At 34.5% G+C, this 15,802-nt stretch overlaps 2 protein-coding genes across 2 annotated transcripts; both read right to left on the bottom strand.

Annotated features, from left to right (window-relative positions):
- Positions 1 to 2,134: 2,134 nt before the first annotated feature.
- On the bottom strand, positions 2,135 to 5,081 carry HELRODRAFT_162878 (hypothetical protein; the record flags this gene model as incomplete). The annotated part of the gene is made up of 3 exons (XM_009024955.1): positions 2,135 to 2,269; positions 2,460 to 2,810; positions 4,617 to 5,081. The coding sequence occupies 3 exons, from the start codon at positions 5,079 to 5,081 to the stop codon at positions 2,135 to 2,137; spliced, it is 951 nt and encodes a 316-aa protein (XP_009023203.1).
- A 3,751-nt stretch (positions 5,082 to 8,832) lies between these two features.
- HELRODRAFT_189058 (hypothetical protein) lies at positions 8,833 to 13,434 on the bottom strand (the record flags this gene model as incomplete). The annotated part of the gene is made up of 7 exons (XM_009024954.1): positions 8,833 to 9,451; positions 9,472 to 9,830; positions 9,996 to 10,129; positions 12,120 to 12,440; positions 12,596 to 12,752; positions 12,961 to 13,074; positions 13,393 to 13,434. The coding sequence occupies 6 exons, from the start codon at positions 13,432 to 13,434 to the stop codon at positions 9,657 to 9,659; spliced, it is 942 nt and encodes a 313-aa protein (XP_009023202.1). The 3' UTR covers positions 8,833 to 9,451; positions 9,472 to 9,656.
- Positions 13,435 to 15,802: the final 2,368 nt, after the last annotated feature.

Genomic DNA, 15,802 nt, shown 5'->3' with positions numbered 1-15,802 from the left:
TTTCATGTCGGTTCGTTGAAGTTGTTGTTCCAGTTTAGTTGTCATTGGCCATGTTTCTGCACCATATAACCACACCGGACGTATCACAGATTTATAAAGTTTTGATCGTAGTGGTAGTGGGATGTCACGCCGCATCAATATAGAGGCAAGGAGATGCCATTTATTCCAGGCTCCAGGCTACACGTATGCGTGCTCGAACGGCAGCTTCAGCTGTTCCAGTACAATCCAAAACATCTCCTAGATATTGAAACGATGTGACTCTTTATTTTAATGGCTTCAAAAACAGTGCTATTTCGAATTTGTTGTTGTGGATTGATGCAAGCAGGACAAACAAAATTGGACACTTTAGATAAAGTACCAATTATTTTTGAACAACGTTTGTGACACCACTGGTTACACTGCTGACACTTGATTGAATTGTTACCTACACCAGCTTTACAAACTGAACAGGGCCATCGTCCAGTAGCTGTGGATTGGATGGGTTCACCAGTGTTCATTGCTTTGGTTTCGCTGATGTTGACTTTGAATCCATGATCGGCGAGTCTGGTGTTCCAATCTTTAAACATCTGTGCTGCATTCTGCTCAGACGTGGCTGTTAAAACGATATCATCAGCATATACTAGATTCCAAATGTCACCAGTGCATATCGGTTTTGTGATTTTTTCCATTACAGTTATAAATAACAGTGGACTGAGAATCGAGCCTTGGTGAACTCCAACGCCGATGTCAAATGCATCTGTGTTTCCAACCGTTGTGCTGACAAGAGTCTTAGTATTCGTATACATTTCCATCACAAGTCGAACAAGATATTCTGGAATGAGTTGTCGAAGTAGACTCCACCTGATTGCTTCACGGGGAACTCGATCAAATGCTTTTTCAAGGTCTACAAAAATGTGTGACAGTTGTTGATGCTTTGCGAGGTACTTCTCTTGAAGTTGCCGAAGAATGTGAATTGCATCAATTGTTGATTTCCCCGCTAGAAAACCAAATTGATAATTTCCGATTGTGATGCACGACGTTAATATTCTCTCAACTCTCAATGACTTTTTTTTGACAATTTTCAGGGAGTGTTCTAACAGACGTATACCCCGATATGATGAACAGTTCAATGGATCACCTTTGCCTTTGTATAGCGGGACTGTCATGCTATACTTCCATTCAGTCGGCATTGAGCAATTTCTCCAGATTACACGGCAAAGTTGTAGTAACGTTTGGATACCTGCAGTACCAGATGCTTTGATAATGTCATTTGTGAGTCCAGAGAGCCCTGCTGCCTTTCCATTCTTCATAGCTTTCAGAGCTTCTGTAAGCTCCTCTACAGTGATGTCTGGAATCGGACCTTCGATGGGTGGAGCGTCAAAGTTAACATTGATGGGATTTGTTTCGTTTAACAGACGATTGAAGTATTCTCTCCACTGTAGCTTGATCTCATCTCATCTTGTTCAAGAACTATCTCATTTTTGTCGTTTTTGATACATGAGGCACCAACTATGTTTTTTTTCGTACGCTTTGCTTGTTTTGCTATACGATACAGAGATTTCATTTGTTCACCTTTGCTTTTAGTGAGCCACTCTCTGCACTGATCTGTCCGTGCCAGTGCAACTTGACGTCTTGCATAGTTGTTCTTCTCATGGAAAATTTTATGGTCATCTACAGACTTTGATTTTTGCCATTGCTTGTATCCAACTTTCTTTTCAGTTATTGCATTTTGTACACTGTCATTCCACTACCAAGTGTCCCGTTCATGCTGACGTTTTGTACCTGTTTTCCCCACAAACTGTAGTTGCAGCGTTCATTGAAACGGTTTTGTATGTACTCCAATCTGTACTGGCTTGCGATTGGTGGTCTAACTGTGTGGCGACAATCTGTTAAAATTTTTATCGATGAATATTGCTTTTCAGCTTCCACGTTTTGATTTTCCGAGACATTTGTTTAGACTTATGTTTTGACAGTTCGACAACCAGGTCTGCCACAAGGAGTCTATGTTGGGCGACACATGATTCGCCAGGTATAACTTTGACGTTTTTGAACAGCCTTCGGTGTGGTTGTTTGACAGCGAAGAAATCAATTTGCGTGGCTGATGGTCCACTTTTGTATGTTATGAGATTTTCCAACCTCTTTTTAAAATATGTGTTCAGTAAACAAAACCCGTGACTTTCAGCAAACTCAAGGATGCGGTTGCCATCTTCATTCCGTTTTCCATAGCCAAAACCGCCATGCACGTTGTGAAAACCATCTGTTTTCTCTCCAACGTGGCCATTGAGATCGCCTCCAATCAGGATTGTTTCACATTTTTGTATTGTTGAGATGGTGTCAGAGAATGCAGTCCAAAAGTCATTTTTCATCTTTTTTGATTCGCCTGTCTGGGGTGCGTATGCAGCAAAAATAATCATTGTTTGCTTTTCTATGCGAAGCTTGATCCACATGAGACGTGAATTAATCTTTTTATTATCCATTACTTCTTGGGCTAGCGGTTCTCTGACAAAAATTCCAACACCATTTTTGGCCGTCTTTCGACCATTCCAGAATAGTTTATATTTTTCTTTGTCTGAGTTGACATGACAGACACCATTCGATTTTCGTCGGGTTTCCTGAAGGCAGCAGATGTCAATCCTTCTATGCTCGAGCATTTCTGCGATTTCCATGCTGTGGCCAGTCAGTGATCCAACATTGAGCTTTCCAAGTATAAGTACCATAGAGGGGCCATTCTGAATTTTTCTGCAACATCCCTCCGCTATTGCATACTTTTCAGGGATTCTTGGCACCCCTTGACCACTTAAGGCCTGCTGGGGACAAGGGCCGTTGTTTTTCTTTGTGTAGGCATAGGAATAATTTGGGGAAAAGTTTTTACATCCGGACACCCATCCTGACGACAACCACCAGTTATAAGCGGTGGGCCTAGCCTTTCACTCAAAAGCACGCAAGGCAGCGTGGATGCAGTTTTATGTCATACCCTGGACATAAGACTTCTATTATTTAGCAATAAAATAGGATGATACAAACCAATTTTAGGGCCAAAAAATATAAATAATGTTTTGGCATTATTAATAGAGGCTACCCAATCATAAACAAGAAATAATTCTTAGTTAATAATAGAAACCAATAGTATCATTTGCAAAAAGTATAAACTTCAGTACATTAGATGCACTTATAAAATTATTGATAAAAGTGTTAAACAACAGTAGACCTAGGATTGAACCTTGCGGAACACCAAAATCAATAGGAGACAGTTGAGAAATAGAGTTATTAATGCAGACATACTGATAACGATCTTTGAAATAAAATTCAAACCAAGTGAAAGCCATAAAAGCTCTTATACCATAAAAATACAATTTGTATAATAGAATATTGTGATCTAATGAATCAATTTAATGTAAAATTTCTTAGACTCTAAAGCAAGAGAAACAAAATTAATTACATCACTTATTGCAAATTTGAAAAAGTACTGGATGCAGACCATCCAGGAAGGAGGACTTGAAGGCACTTGGTCTCAAGGAGACAGACGCAATGGATAGATCGGCTTGGAGACAGAAACCGATGAATGGAATAAAAAAGTCCGACCCATAAGAATGGCGACTATAATCGAGGATTGATATTGCAAATTCAGTACATAATTTTGAATGAAAACCGTATTGATTATAACAAAATACATTATAAGAATTTAGAAACTTTGTTAGTCTATTTGAACAATTTTTTCAATGGCCTTTGACAAACTAGATATAATAGAAATAGGACGATAGTTATTAACAACATGTCTATCACCATTTTTAAATAAAGGCATGAATTTTGAAACTTTCAAGCATTTAGGAAAACAGCCATTGTTAAATGATAAATTTATCAAGTATTGCAATGGCATAATATTATTAGCAGTTTTCTTCAACAAAAAATTAGAAAAACAATCATCGCCACAACTATGTGAATTTTTAAAATATTAATGATGCCTAAAATTTCAAATTGAGAACAGTCAAAAAGGGGAAAAGAGTTTACAATATCAACAGAAAGATATTTTTTATAATTAAGACTTGCAGTGTCAGAACCAGAAGAATTATTGTAATTAACAAAACTAAAAAAAATGATCATTAAAAACATTGCATAAGGTTGAGTCATCATTAATTAATTTATTATCAACAATTAAATTATATGAATTACTTTGTTTCAAACTCAAACATGATTTCAATAGATCCAAGTACGTTTACCATTAAACCTATATCCATTAAATTCCTTAGTAATCCATGGCTTTTTTTTCGTGAATGGTTCATAAAAACTACACAAAATTTAGAAACAGCTACTTTGAAAACATTTGTATAAAGCTCAAAGGCTGCATCTGTGTCAGGACAGTTTAAAACAAGACTTCAATCAAAATTATTTAAATAATTATTTAATTTAGCAATGTTGGAAGGATTAGAGTTGAACCTTAACCAATATATTTCAGATAAATTAAAGTTTAGAGACAAATTAAAAGAACAAAATACAGGGAAATGGTCAGACAACGAAGGACAAATCTGAGATGAAGTTAACCTATCCTCCCATGGTCGACTAGTTGCATTAATTAAATCGCTAGTTTTATTTAATTTAAATTGGTTGTTGCTAAGACTGCTGCCGTTATGGACGCCAACTTGATTATGGTCATTAGCATTAATAATGGCTGAAGCAGCAATACCAGTTTTAACGATATCATCGGTAGTAACACCAACGTTATTCCATGGGTTCACAACATTGTTATCTTCAGTATCAGAACGAACTGCTGAATTCAACTGTTTTTGCAAATCAGAGAATTGATGTTTTAACATGGAGCTTTGTAAATTGGTCCGATAAATTGTTTTTTTTAGCTCTGTAACACACGCCACCACGTCCGAAATAGATTTACTTTCTGAAACAGCTGGTCTAGAGTTCGAACCACTTTCGTAAGTCCATGATATATTCCTGATGCATCCAACAACTACAAGAACCTCGCCGGTTAACGATGGCCAGATATTATCAATAAACCCTCTACAATTTGAACACTCGAGAGCAGGACTAGAAAATTTATCTTTTTTTTCTAATTTTCCTTTGCCCAATAGGGCCTTAGTGTGGCGACTCATTAGCGGCTCCGGAAACGCCTAGCGTTTATCTTTGTCCAAAGCAAAATTTCTAAACAAAATTATTATTTATCTTTGTCCTAAGCAAAATTTCTAAACGAAATTATTATGGCTTTTAAAAATAGAAATGACAAGAAATTTAAGAATTTTGAACAAAATATTTAAAAAATTTAAATAGAAATATATATATATATATTTAAAATTTTCTTTATATATAATACATGTGTAATGGGTATTGTAGCGGACATATGGAACTGGATTGTTAGTAATTTTAAATAAAATTTCAAAAAAATTAGAATCGAGTATAATTTTAAATAAGATGGCCGGAATAGGTTGATTATAATTTTAAATAACGTTGCAAAATGATTGGAATGGTTTTCATAATTCTAAATAACATTGCAAAATTGATATTATTAGTTTTAAAGTTTATTTAGTGTTTGGTTTTAAGTACTATAGTTAAATAACCTCACGTGTTACTGTTTTATTTTTTCACGTATGTAAAAGTTTACATCATTTGTTCTTCGCAGACTTGTAATATGAAATGAAGTTTAAATGTCTGAGGTTGATGGAATTCAAACGTCACATTGGTAGCTTTTGCCAAACAGCCAAACAACCACAATCAATCTCGAATTGTTTAATTAATTCTTTAGCAATTTTCAATATTTATTTAAATAGTTTGTTGAAACACTCTATTTGTTTCTGGTACTGTATGACGAAGGTACATAATTTTATTTATGAATCTTATGTCTATGTGAGATGGTTTGATTGATTGATGTCTGTGTGAGATGGTTTGATTGATTGATGTCTGTGTGAGATGGTTTGGTTGATTGATATCTATGTGAAATGATTTGACTGATTAAATCAATTCGATTAAATAAAAGTTCAAATGTTATATTGAGTTGCTAGTTCTTTACCTCGTCAAAAGGCCAGGGCTAAAAAGTTTGCTCCTTAATTATTGTAATTATTATGTATAAATAACTTAATAATTTTTCCAACTTTGGGCATGGCTGATCGAATATAATGATCGAATGGCTGAGAAAATACTTCAACCGTCTGTTAAATGAAACAAATCCCATCAATGTCAACTTTGACGCTCCACCCATCGAAGGTCCGATTCCAGACATCACTGTAGAGGAGCTTACAGAAGCTCTGAAAGCTATGAAGGATGGAAAGGCAGCAGGGCCCTCTGGACTCACAAATGACATTATCAAAGCATATGGTACTGCAGGTATCCAAGCGTTACTACAGCTTTGCCGTGAAGTGTGGAAAAATTGCTCAATGTCGACTGAATGGAACTATAACATGACAGTTCCGCTATACAAAGACAAAGGTGATCCAATGAACTGTTCATCATATCGGGGTATACGTCTGTTAGAACACTCCCTGAAAGTTGTCGAGAAAATCATTGAGAGAAGATTAACGTCGTGCATCACAATCGGAAATTATCAATTTGTTTTTCTAGCAGAGAAATCAACAATTGATGCAATTCACATCCTTCGGCAACTGCAAGAGAAGTACCTCGCAAAGCATCAACAACTATCTAAGGGATGTTCTGGATTGTACTGGAACAGCTGAAGCTGCCGTTCGAGCACGCATACCTGTAGCCTGGAGCCTGGAATAAATGGCATCTCCTTGCCTCTATATTGATGCGGCGTGACATCCTACTAGCACTACGATCAAGACTTTATAAATCTGTGATACGTCCGGTGTTGTTATATGGTGCAGAAACATGGCCAATGACAACTAAACTGGAACAACAACTTCAACTAACGACATGAAAATGCTCCGATGGATACAACGAATTAGTCTGAAGGATCACATAAAATCTACCGATATCCTGCGTCGTGCTGGTTTAGATGAATAAAGGACGAGTGCCGGCAACACCGTCTGAGGTAGTTTTGTCATGTCAAACGGTGGGAACAGTGCCATAACTTTTCTTGCAGATGGTGAAGTACCTGGCACACGTCCAAAATGCCGTCCAAAGAAGTCCTGGTCGCAAACAATCGAGCTCTAAATTTAAATGAAATGGATACAACTGATCGTTTAATTTGGCGCAAAAAATTGATGGCAAAGAAAACAACGTCATACCTCGGGAAACTGGGTCTCTGGATGCTAAACGAAGATTGATTGATGGCTGATTGCTGTGTCATTCACATCTTTGCCCAGTTTCTTGATACATTAGTCACTTAGTCTTTGAAAGTTTTTTTAAGTTCAAAATTACAGTTACCAAAAAACTTTTGGCCTGTTTCTAGTAAGAAATTTTCTATTACTTTTTGGTTCAAAAACTGCTCGTTTTTCTGATACGCATTAAAACTGAATCAATTAAGTCACAGAAAAAAATCAATATTGGAAGCCGACAAAAAAAGTGATCCGTTACCATCGCTGATTTTTCACAACATGGAAACAGTGATGGAAAAAATATAAACATCAATGATCGATGGACTGGTATTGAAAACAAAATGTAAAAAATCTCAAGTTTGCTCGTGGTTTTGATCTGTTGGCATCTAATGCAGATGGCTTACAAGAACTTTTCAGCGGTACACATAATGTACACATGATGTATGCAAAACTTTAAAAGTATAGAACAGAGGAATTTTGGAAAAACATAAAATATGGTGTTTACAATTTTAAATAACATTGCAAAATGATTGGAATGGATTATTATCAGTTTTATAAAAGATTGGAAAATTTTTGGAATTGATTATTATTTGTAATTTTAAGGTTACTGGGGATAACCTTGAAATAGTAAGTAATAAAGAAATGTTTTAAATGTAAACATTCTAGTAAAATGCCGGATAATAGGTTAATTAAATTTTTACTAATAAGGCTGAAAAACCTGTCTCAAGAAATGGACATTGACGTGGCAATACAGATATTGAAAAGAAAAATGGATTTTATTTGTCTCAACAGTCTGTATTTAAAAAATGTAGACTAAAGCCCATACTAATAAAAAGGAAAGATGGTTGTTTATGATCAGAAAATGATGTGGAAAAGTAATTCGAGAGGCTAAATATATTTCATGCTTATAATCCTAATTTCTATTCTTGGACTCGATTGCTTGTTACGTAGGGTACACACACTAATTAAGTGTTACAAGTGTTTCTGTGTCCTTTTCATGATACAGTATTTTATTATTTCCTAAAGATATGTGTATTTATAACAATGCTATTGGTTCGATTTTTATGGTACAATGTGCAAGCGACCTGTGGCGCATGGCATCTTTTATTAAGAAGATCACAAAAAGGCTATCGGTAACAGTAACTGTGATGACCACATGGTAATAAAAATAACTTGAATTTTAATTATAGTAAACACGACAACCGAATATCAGAAAAGTTTGAGGGAAATATTTTAAATGTTGAGAATTTTTTTTTATTTCAGACATTGCAAAATTGTGGTTTTATCCAACGATTAAACAAAAAAACGATCATTCAAACAAAAAAAATTATTGTGGAGTGCAAAAGTTCTTGACCGTATAAGTTTTCTTGAACTTCAGTCTCCCTGCTTTTTTGGCAAATAAATTAAAAAATAAACATAGTATAGGGTGGTCTTAAAGAAAGGACCCATGCGTTAGAGGGTTAAGCCAAAATTAACATTTTAAAGTTTCAGCTCTACTGTGTCAAGCAGAAATTTTAGCGAACCGTAAATATCGGTTTTGCTTGTTACTTGTTACGTTTTAATGATCAAACGGCATATGTCAAAAATATCGTCCTACGAATATAATTGTGCGGTACAAAATTGATTAACAAATAAAAAATCATTTAATTAGATCGCTTTTATTTTGAACGTATCAAAAAACACAAAATATATTTTAAGTCAAGTTAAGAAGCTAATATTTCTTTCGATATATATATATATATATGTATATATATATATATATATATATATATATATATATATATATATGTATGTATGTATATATATGATTAAGACTGTCAGAAATCCAATTATTGGTGTAAATCACAACACACAACATGTTCCGCGTTAGTTAGCTACCTGTTTAATTTTTCAATAGTTTTGTGTTTCTCTTTCATGCGATTCTTTATAGCGCCAGTTAATAAGCTACGTCTTCTCGATAGCTTGTATATATGCATATACAAAATTAGAGTGCACGGATCTTAGCTCGCACGTGATTCTGATTCTGTTGAGATTAGTGGAGTACAATTTGTCAATTATTGTATTCATTATTAAAACATTAAAACACATTAAACATAAAGAAGCTAGTTGCCAAATATAGAAAGTAAGAAAAAATAATATTAGTTAGCTAATTAAATTTCAATCAATTTAAATGTATGCACACACGCACACACACACGCACACATATGTGTATATGTTTGTGTTGTATATATGATCGCACGTTAACATTTATATAAATAACACCTGCTAGAACGGATTTATCCTTAAAAACTTAAAATAAATGGTGAAAATGAACTGAAATATATTAATTTGAAATGGACAGACAGTATGAATTAGTTTTATCAGATTGAATAAGCTTGAAATTTACTATAAATATCGGCGCATAACAAAACGTTGTTAATCACAAAATTTGATTAAAAAGTTCAATTTTTATTTATTCCATTATAAAAATCTCGTTTCTTCAATGTGCTCCACATAGCTGGATTCCTGCCGACGATCTGCGTTTCTGTTCATGTTCATCATGCCGATGTCGTTAGTGTAGAGTGGAATGTTGCTCTGCCTCAGCGTTTGTTCGTCGTAGTAGGATATCGGGCGACCCACATCGTTCATTATTATCTTCAATTTTTATTTTTGAGAGTGAAAATTATCACAGTTAAAACGGCATGTTGAACGGATAAAAAAATGAAAATGATGGAAGCAATTATCAGAAGATGTAAAAACTATTCAACCTTTCCAACAAGTAGCAACATAATTACGTACACTTTTGAAAAAATTACTTACTTCATTTTGGAAAGCTAGATTAGATCGTGTCGGGTCCTGAAGATAAGCTCCTTCATAGTTCGAGTATTCATTGAGGGCCATCGAATTCTCACGGAAGTTTGGTTCGCTGCCACTAATAATATTTTGGACGTAACCTGATTTGTTAAGTATAATTATCATTCACCTTGTGCCGACATTTAACTCAATCAAAAAATAATTATTGTAGTTATAGTAATAATAATAACAATATTATTATTCAATCAATCAATCTTCGTTTTGCATCCAGAGACCCGGTTTCCCGAAGTAGGACGTTGTTTTCTTTGCCATCAACTTTTTGCGCCAAATTGGACGATCAGTTGTATCCATTTCATTTAAATTTAGAGCTTTCATGTCTTGCTCAATTGTTTGCGACCAGGACTTCTTTGGACGGCTTTTAGGACGTGTGCCAGGTACTTCAACATCTGCAAGAAAAGTTATGGCACTGTTTCCACTTCGTTTGACATGACCAAACCACCGCAGACGGTGTTGCCGGCATTCGTCCTTTATATCATCTAAACCAGCACGACGCAAGATTTCGGTAGATTTGATGTGGTCCTTCAGACTAATTCGTTGCATCCATCGGGGCATTTTCATGTCGGTTCGTTGAAGTTGTTGTTCCAGTTTAGTTGTCATTGGCCACTTTTCTGCACCATATAACAACACCGGACGTATCACAGATTTATAAAGTCTTGATCGTAGTGGTAGTGGGATGTCACGCCGCATCAATATAGAGGCAAGGAGATGCCATTTATTCCAGGCTGCACGTATGCGTGCTCGAACGGCAGCTTCAGCTGTTCCAGTACAGTCCAGAACATCCCTTAGATATTGAAACGATGTGACTTTCTCTATTTTAATGGCTTCAAAAATAGTGCTATTTCGAATTTGTTGTTGTGGATTGATGCAAGCAGGACAAACAAAATTGGACACTTTAGATAAAGTACCAATTATTTTTGAACAACGTTTGTGACACCACTGGTTACACTGCTGACACTTGATTGAATTGTTACCTACACCAGCTTTACAAACTGAACGGGGCCATCGTCCAGTAGCTGTGGATTGGATGGGTTCACCAGTGTTCATTGCTTTGGTTTTGCTGATGTTGACTTTGAATCCATGATCGGCGAGTCTGGTGTTCCAATCTTCAAATATCTGTGCTGCATTCTGCTCAGACGTGGCTGTTAAAACGATATCATCAGCATATACTAGATTCCAAATGTCACCAGTGCGTATCGGTTTTGTGATTTCTTCCATCACAGTTATAAATAACAGTGAACTGAGAATCGAGCCTTGGTGAACTCCAACGCCGATGTCAAATGCATCTGTGTTTCCAACCGTTGTGCTGACAAGAGTCTTAGTATTCGTATACATTTCCATCACAAGTCGAACAAGATATTCTGGAATGAATTGTCGACGTAGACTCCATCTGATTGCTTCACGGGGAACTCGATCAAATGCGTTTTCAAGGTCTACAAAAATGTGTGATAGTTGTTGATGCTTTGCGAGGTACTTTTCTTGCAGTTGCCGAAGGATGTGAATTGCATCAATTATTGATTTCCCCGCTAGAAAACCAAATTGATAATTTCCGATTGTGGTACACGACGTTAATCTTCTTTCAATGATTTTTTCGACAATTTTCAGGGAGTGTTCTAACAGACGTATACCCCGATATGATGAACAGTTTAATGGATCACCTTTGCCTTTGTATAGCGGGACTGTCATGCTATAGTTCCATTCAGTCGGCATTGAGCAATTTCTCCAGATTTCACGCTATGCCATTTCTATTATTGCTATTATTAGCTATTTCACGCTAATAATATTATTATTGTTAATATATATTATTATTTATTATTATTATTATTGATACAGCTGTATATCACCGTTATTTTTTGTATTGTTACGTACAAGCTGAAACTTGACATTTGTAACTAATGACACATGACATTAATTACAAATTTCACTTTTCAATAGAAATGGCTAATGACGGTGAGTTATTGTGATAAGTTTTATTTCTGAACTCCGTAGTTAAGACGATCTGTTTTCAAATTCGATACATTTTTTAAAAGTAAACTATAAAACGAATTGAGTGGTGTTTTAAATTTAATTTACCTTGTCCTCCGGGTGTTTCAGGTCTTATTAAAGTGGCTCCAATCTGGGAAACTCCACCGTTAATGTTAGAATTAGCAATTTCATTCAACTGAATAGGCTTGCGAAGCTCCTCTTCATCAATTTCATTTAAAACGCTTTTCGACCTGGTTTGTTCATTTCGACTTTGGCTTTTTGCAGGGTAAGCATACATTGTGTTTTTCGTTACATCTTCATGATTGACATAACTGGCGTTTCCAGCTGCATGTGGCACATTTCTTTCAAAAGTCTCTTTAACGATTGTTGTTTCGGTGGTTGTCTGTTGACCACTTGTTGCTCCTGCCGCTGCTAAAAGTTTAAAGTGCATGTTCACGTTTCATTGTTTCGTAGTTTACAAATAATTCTTCAACAAACATTAAACAGTGTATGTATAAACGTTTCTGCAAATAACTTTTAACGAATGACAATTATATATAATTAAAGCGGTTAACGATATTTACCATTTGCTGACATGCCGGCCGCAGTTTCATCCGACCGGCCAAGAGCTGATGTGCTCCTTGAAAGAGGAGCCTCAATGTGCACATAACCTGTTGGAACCCCCTGTGAAATACCCTCGCTACTCATGCCACCATCAACAGTGGCCGCATCTTCACGGCGCTAAAGTGGAAAGTTTAAAAAAACATACAAAAATTAAAAAATTCAATTTAAATACTTTATTATAATAAATAATTATTTCAAATCGATGGGATCCGCATCTTTTAATGTACTAATATTATTGTACTTTGGAAAATAGAATTATACTGTCTCAAAAAATAGACTGCAATTGATTTATTATTTCATATTTTATTCAATAAACAAAGCTAACTGCATGTGCAAAAGATTTATATTCCACAAAGTCGGGGTCGTACTGGCCGTGAAGAGCTATTGTTTTATTTAACGTGTCTCCTCCCATATCTGGCACATCGAGGTTCAACTGTTGCTGCAAAGCATTCACGTAAAAACAAAATTATTACTTTAAACTTGCGGATAGTATTACAATAATTATTTTTCAAATTTATTGGTCAATATAGTATCTTTTTGCGATCTGCCACACTTTGAATCTGAGGCCCAGAATCTCTTAATTTCTACTTTTATAACAGTTTACACATCTAGTAATTACCCTCACAATATTCGATATTGCTTAATTAATGCTACTTATTGACAGTAAACTGATACCGTCCAACATTCATTTCACCAGACTCCTCATATTATTATTTTTATTTTCTAAATTTTTATTAAGATTTTTGTCTCATTTAACGTTCATTTTCCCAAAAATGTTTTCCGCATAATCCAAAATCATTTTATTGAACGTCTCATGTAAAATTATTGCACAATTCCTTCGGCAAAATTAACAAAAAATATAAAATAAAAATCATAAAAAATAAAAAAAAATTCATAAAAAAAATATAAATCAACAAAAAATATAAATTAAATAAAAATTGAAATGAAAAATTTTAATATATCACAATATCATGTGTATAATAACATTTTTATGTTGTTTTAATAGTGTTAATGCTTCATGATTTGTTTTACAAATTAGATTGAAACTTTTTGTCAGCTTTAGGAATAGAACGACACCTATTTATATTCATTAGTGCATAAATTTTGTCTTTCGGTTCTCTTATACAACTTGATCTTCAATATTTTTTATTATTCTGCGATTAATTTTATTCAATTACAATTATTCCTGCAACTTTTTTATAGTTTATTTTATTCTTAATTTTCTTGGTTTTGTTATAATTTATTTGCTTTTTAATCATAAATGATTGACAGTGAATTCAATTTATTGTTTCCTTTTCAAACGTTTAATTTATTAACTCTTTTCTGTTTTTATACATTAACATTGCTATTACTATTCCATACTGTGACTGATTTTCTCTTATTTAAAATTATTCAGGTCAAATATTTTTTTCATTTCATCTTTTTAGTATTGTTCTTCAATTTCCTTGTAAACGTATATGATTGTTTAGGTACTGTTTATATGTAATGCTTACATATATATTGGGGAGTGTGTGTATGTGTGTGTGTTTCGGTGAGTGGGTGTGTGTATGGGAGTACGTGTGTCTATAAATGTAAGTATGTATAGTATATGTATGGGTGTGTAAATATGTGTATGTATATGTGTATGTATGCTTATATTAATTGGTTTTAAACATTATAAATTTTACATGTTCTACATATATGCTTATGATTGATTGATTGATTGATTGATTGATTGATATATGCTTATATTAATTGGTTTTTATATGTATGCATATATTATTTGGTTTTAAACATTATAAATTTTTCATATTTTATATATATGTTTTAAAAATTGATTTTTTAAAAGTTTTAAAAAAGAAAGAAAAAAATTATTTAATTTACATTTATTTATTTATTGAAGATTTTAACGGCATTGCAACTCCCAAGATGGTGCCAGTAATTTTAATTTTTTTTTTCTTAATTTTTATTTTATTTTTTTTTCATAATTATGTAGTTATTATTATTACATCTTCAAAATCAATCACAGTCAAAAAGGAAGAATCCGATCAAAATATATCAAGACATCAATCCAGAAAAATAAATGATAATTTTTGACTTAAGTATATTTTAAGAGGTAAGGTTGTAATAGTTTATTCCATTCTTTTTAGGTTGACGGGTAACATATTCAAACCATAGACCAAAAGCACCAGAAATTGACGTCAGCACGAAGAGAGAAAACCCACCTACCGTTCGCCAGTCCCACAAAACAATGACTCTCACTCCAGTGCATTCACGTTTTGACTATTTAAGTTCCAAGTATGTCGCTTGATTTTTCACCATGGAGGCCACCCACAGACGGCATTCGACACAAAATTGAAAAGATTATAAAGATTAAGGATAGAGTGGTCTGATTCTCTTTTAGCGGCACACGAGCTTCCACCATGGTATTTAGCCACTGTAGATTCTCGATGCACTGTGAGAGAAATGCAATACTGCACAAATCCTCTCGAAGATATTAGAGTTTCCACTATGGTATTCAGCCAGAGCAGGTTCTCAACACATCCCGAGCGAACCGTACAGATGTAAAAAAAACCCCATTAATGGCGTTAGAACCGTACAGATGTAAAAAAAAACCCCATTAATGGCGTTAGAGCCTCCACCATGGTATTTAGCCATAATAGATTCTCGACACACCTCGTGGGATTTTTTTAGCCTCAATCAAGAGTAATGATTAAACTCCCTACAGTATCCGAGTCTCTACCGAAGTGGCTATCCACAGCAGATTCTCGACATACTTTCGGGGAAATGTATATCTTCTCTTTGCCATATCTGAGCCATCAATATTAGGCATGTCCACAGTAAAAAACCTGACACGCCACACATGATGTTTAATATTTTCCTATTTATGTTGGTGAAATGCACAAAGAGAAAGCCACAGATCAGTAAGATCAGCAAACCAGCCCGGGTTCAATCCCCCAAGACAGCGCCATTCCCAGCAACTCTAGCCACAACACAATCATCGAATCCAAATTCCCGTCAGTTGTAGAATTTAAGTAATTTATATAATTAAGCTTTTTGGTGTTAAAAGTTAATTGGCTCAATTCTCATTCTAGACCAATGCATCGACTCAGCCCAATCAAGAAACCCCCCTCGACTGCATGATTTCAAAAGTTGTTTCAGTGAAATTTATATCATATCATCGTAAT

Source organism: Helobdella robusta (genome assembly GCF_000326865.2).
Source record: "Helobdella robusta unplaced genomic scaffold HELROscaffold_4, whole genome shotgun sequence".
Lineage (NCBI taxonomy): Eukaryota > Metazoa > Annelida > Clitellata > Rhynchobdellida > Glossiphoniidae > Helobdella > Helobdella robusta.
Note: the sequence above shows the minus strand (reverse complement) of the source record. Positions and strands in the feature narration are given on the sequence as shown.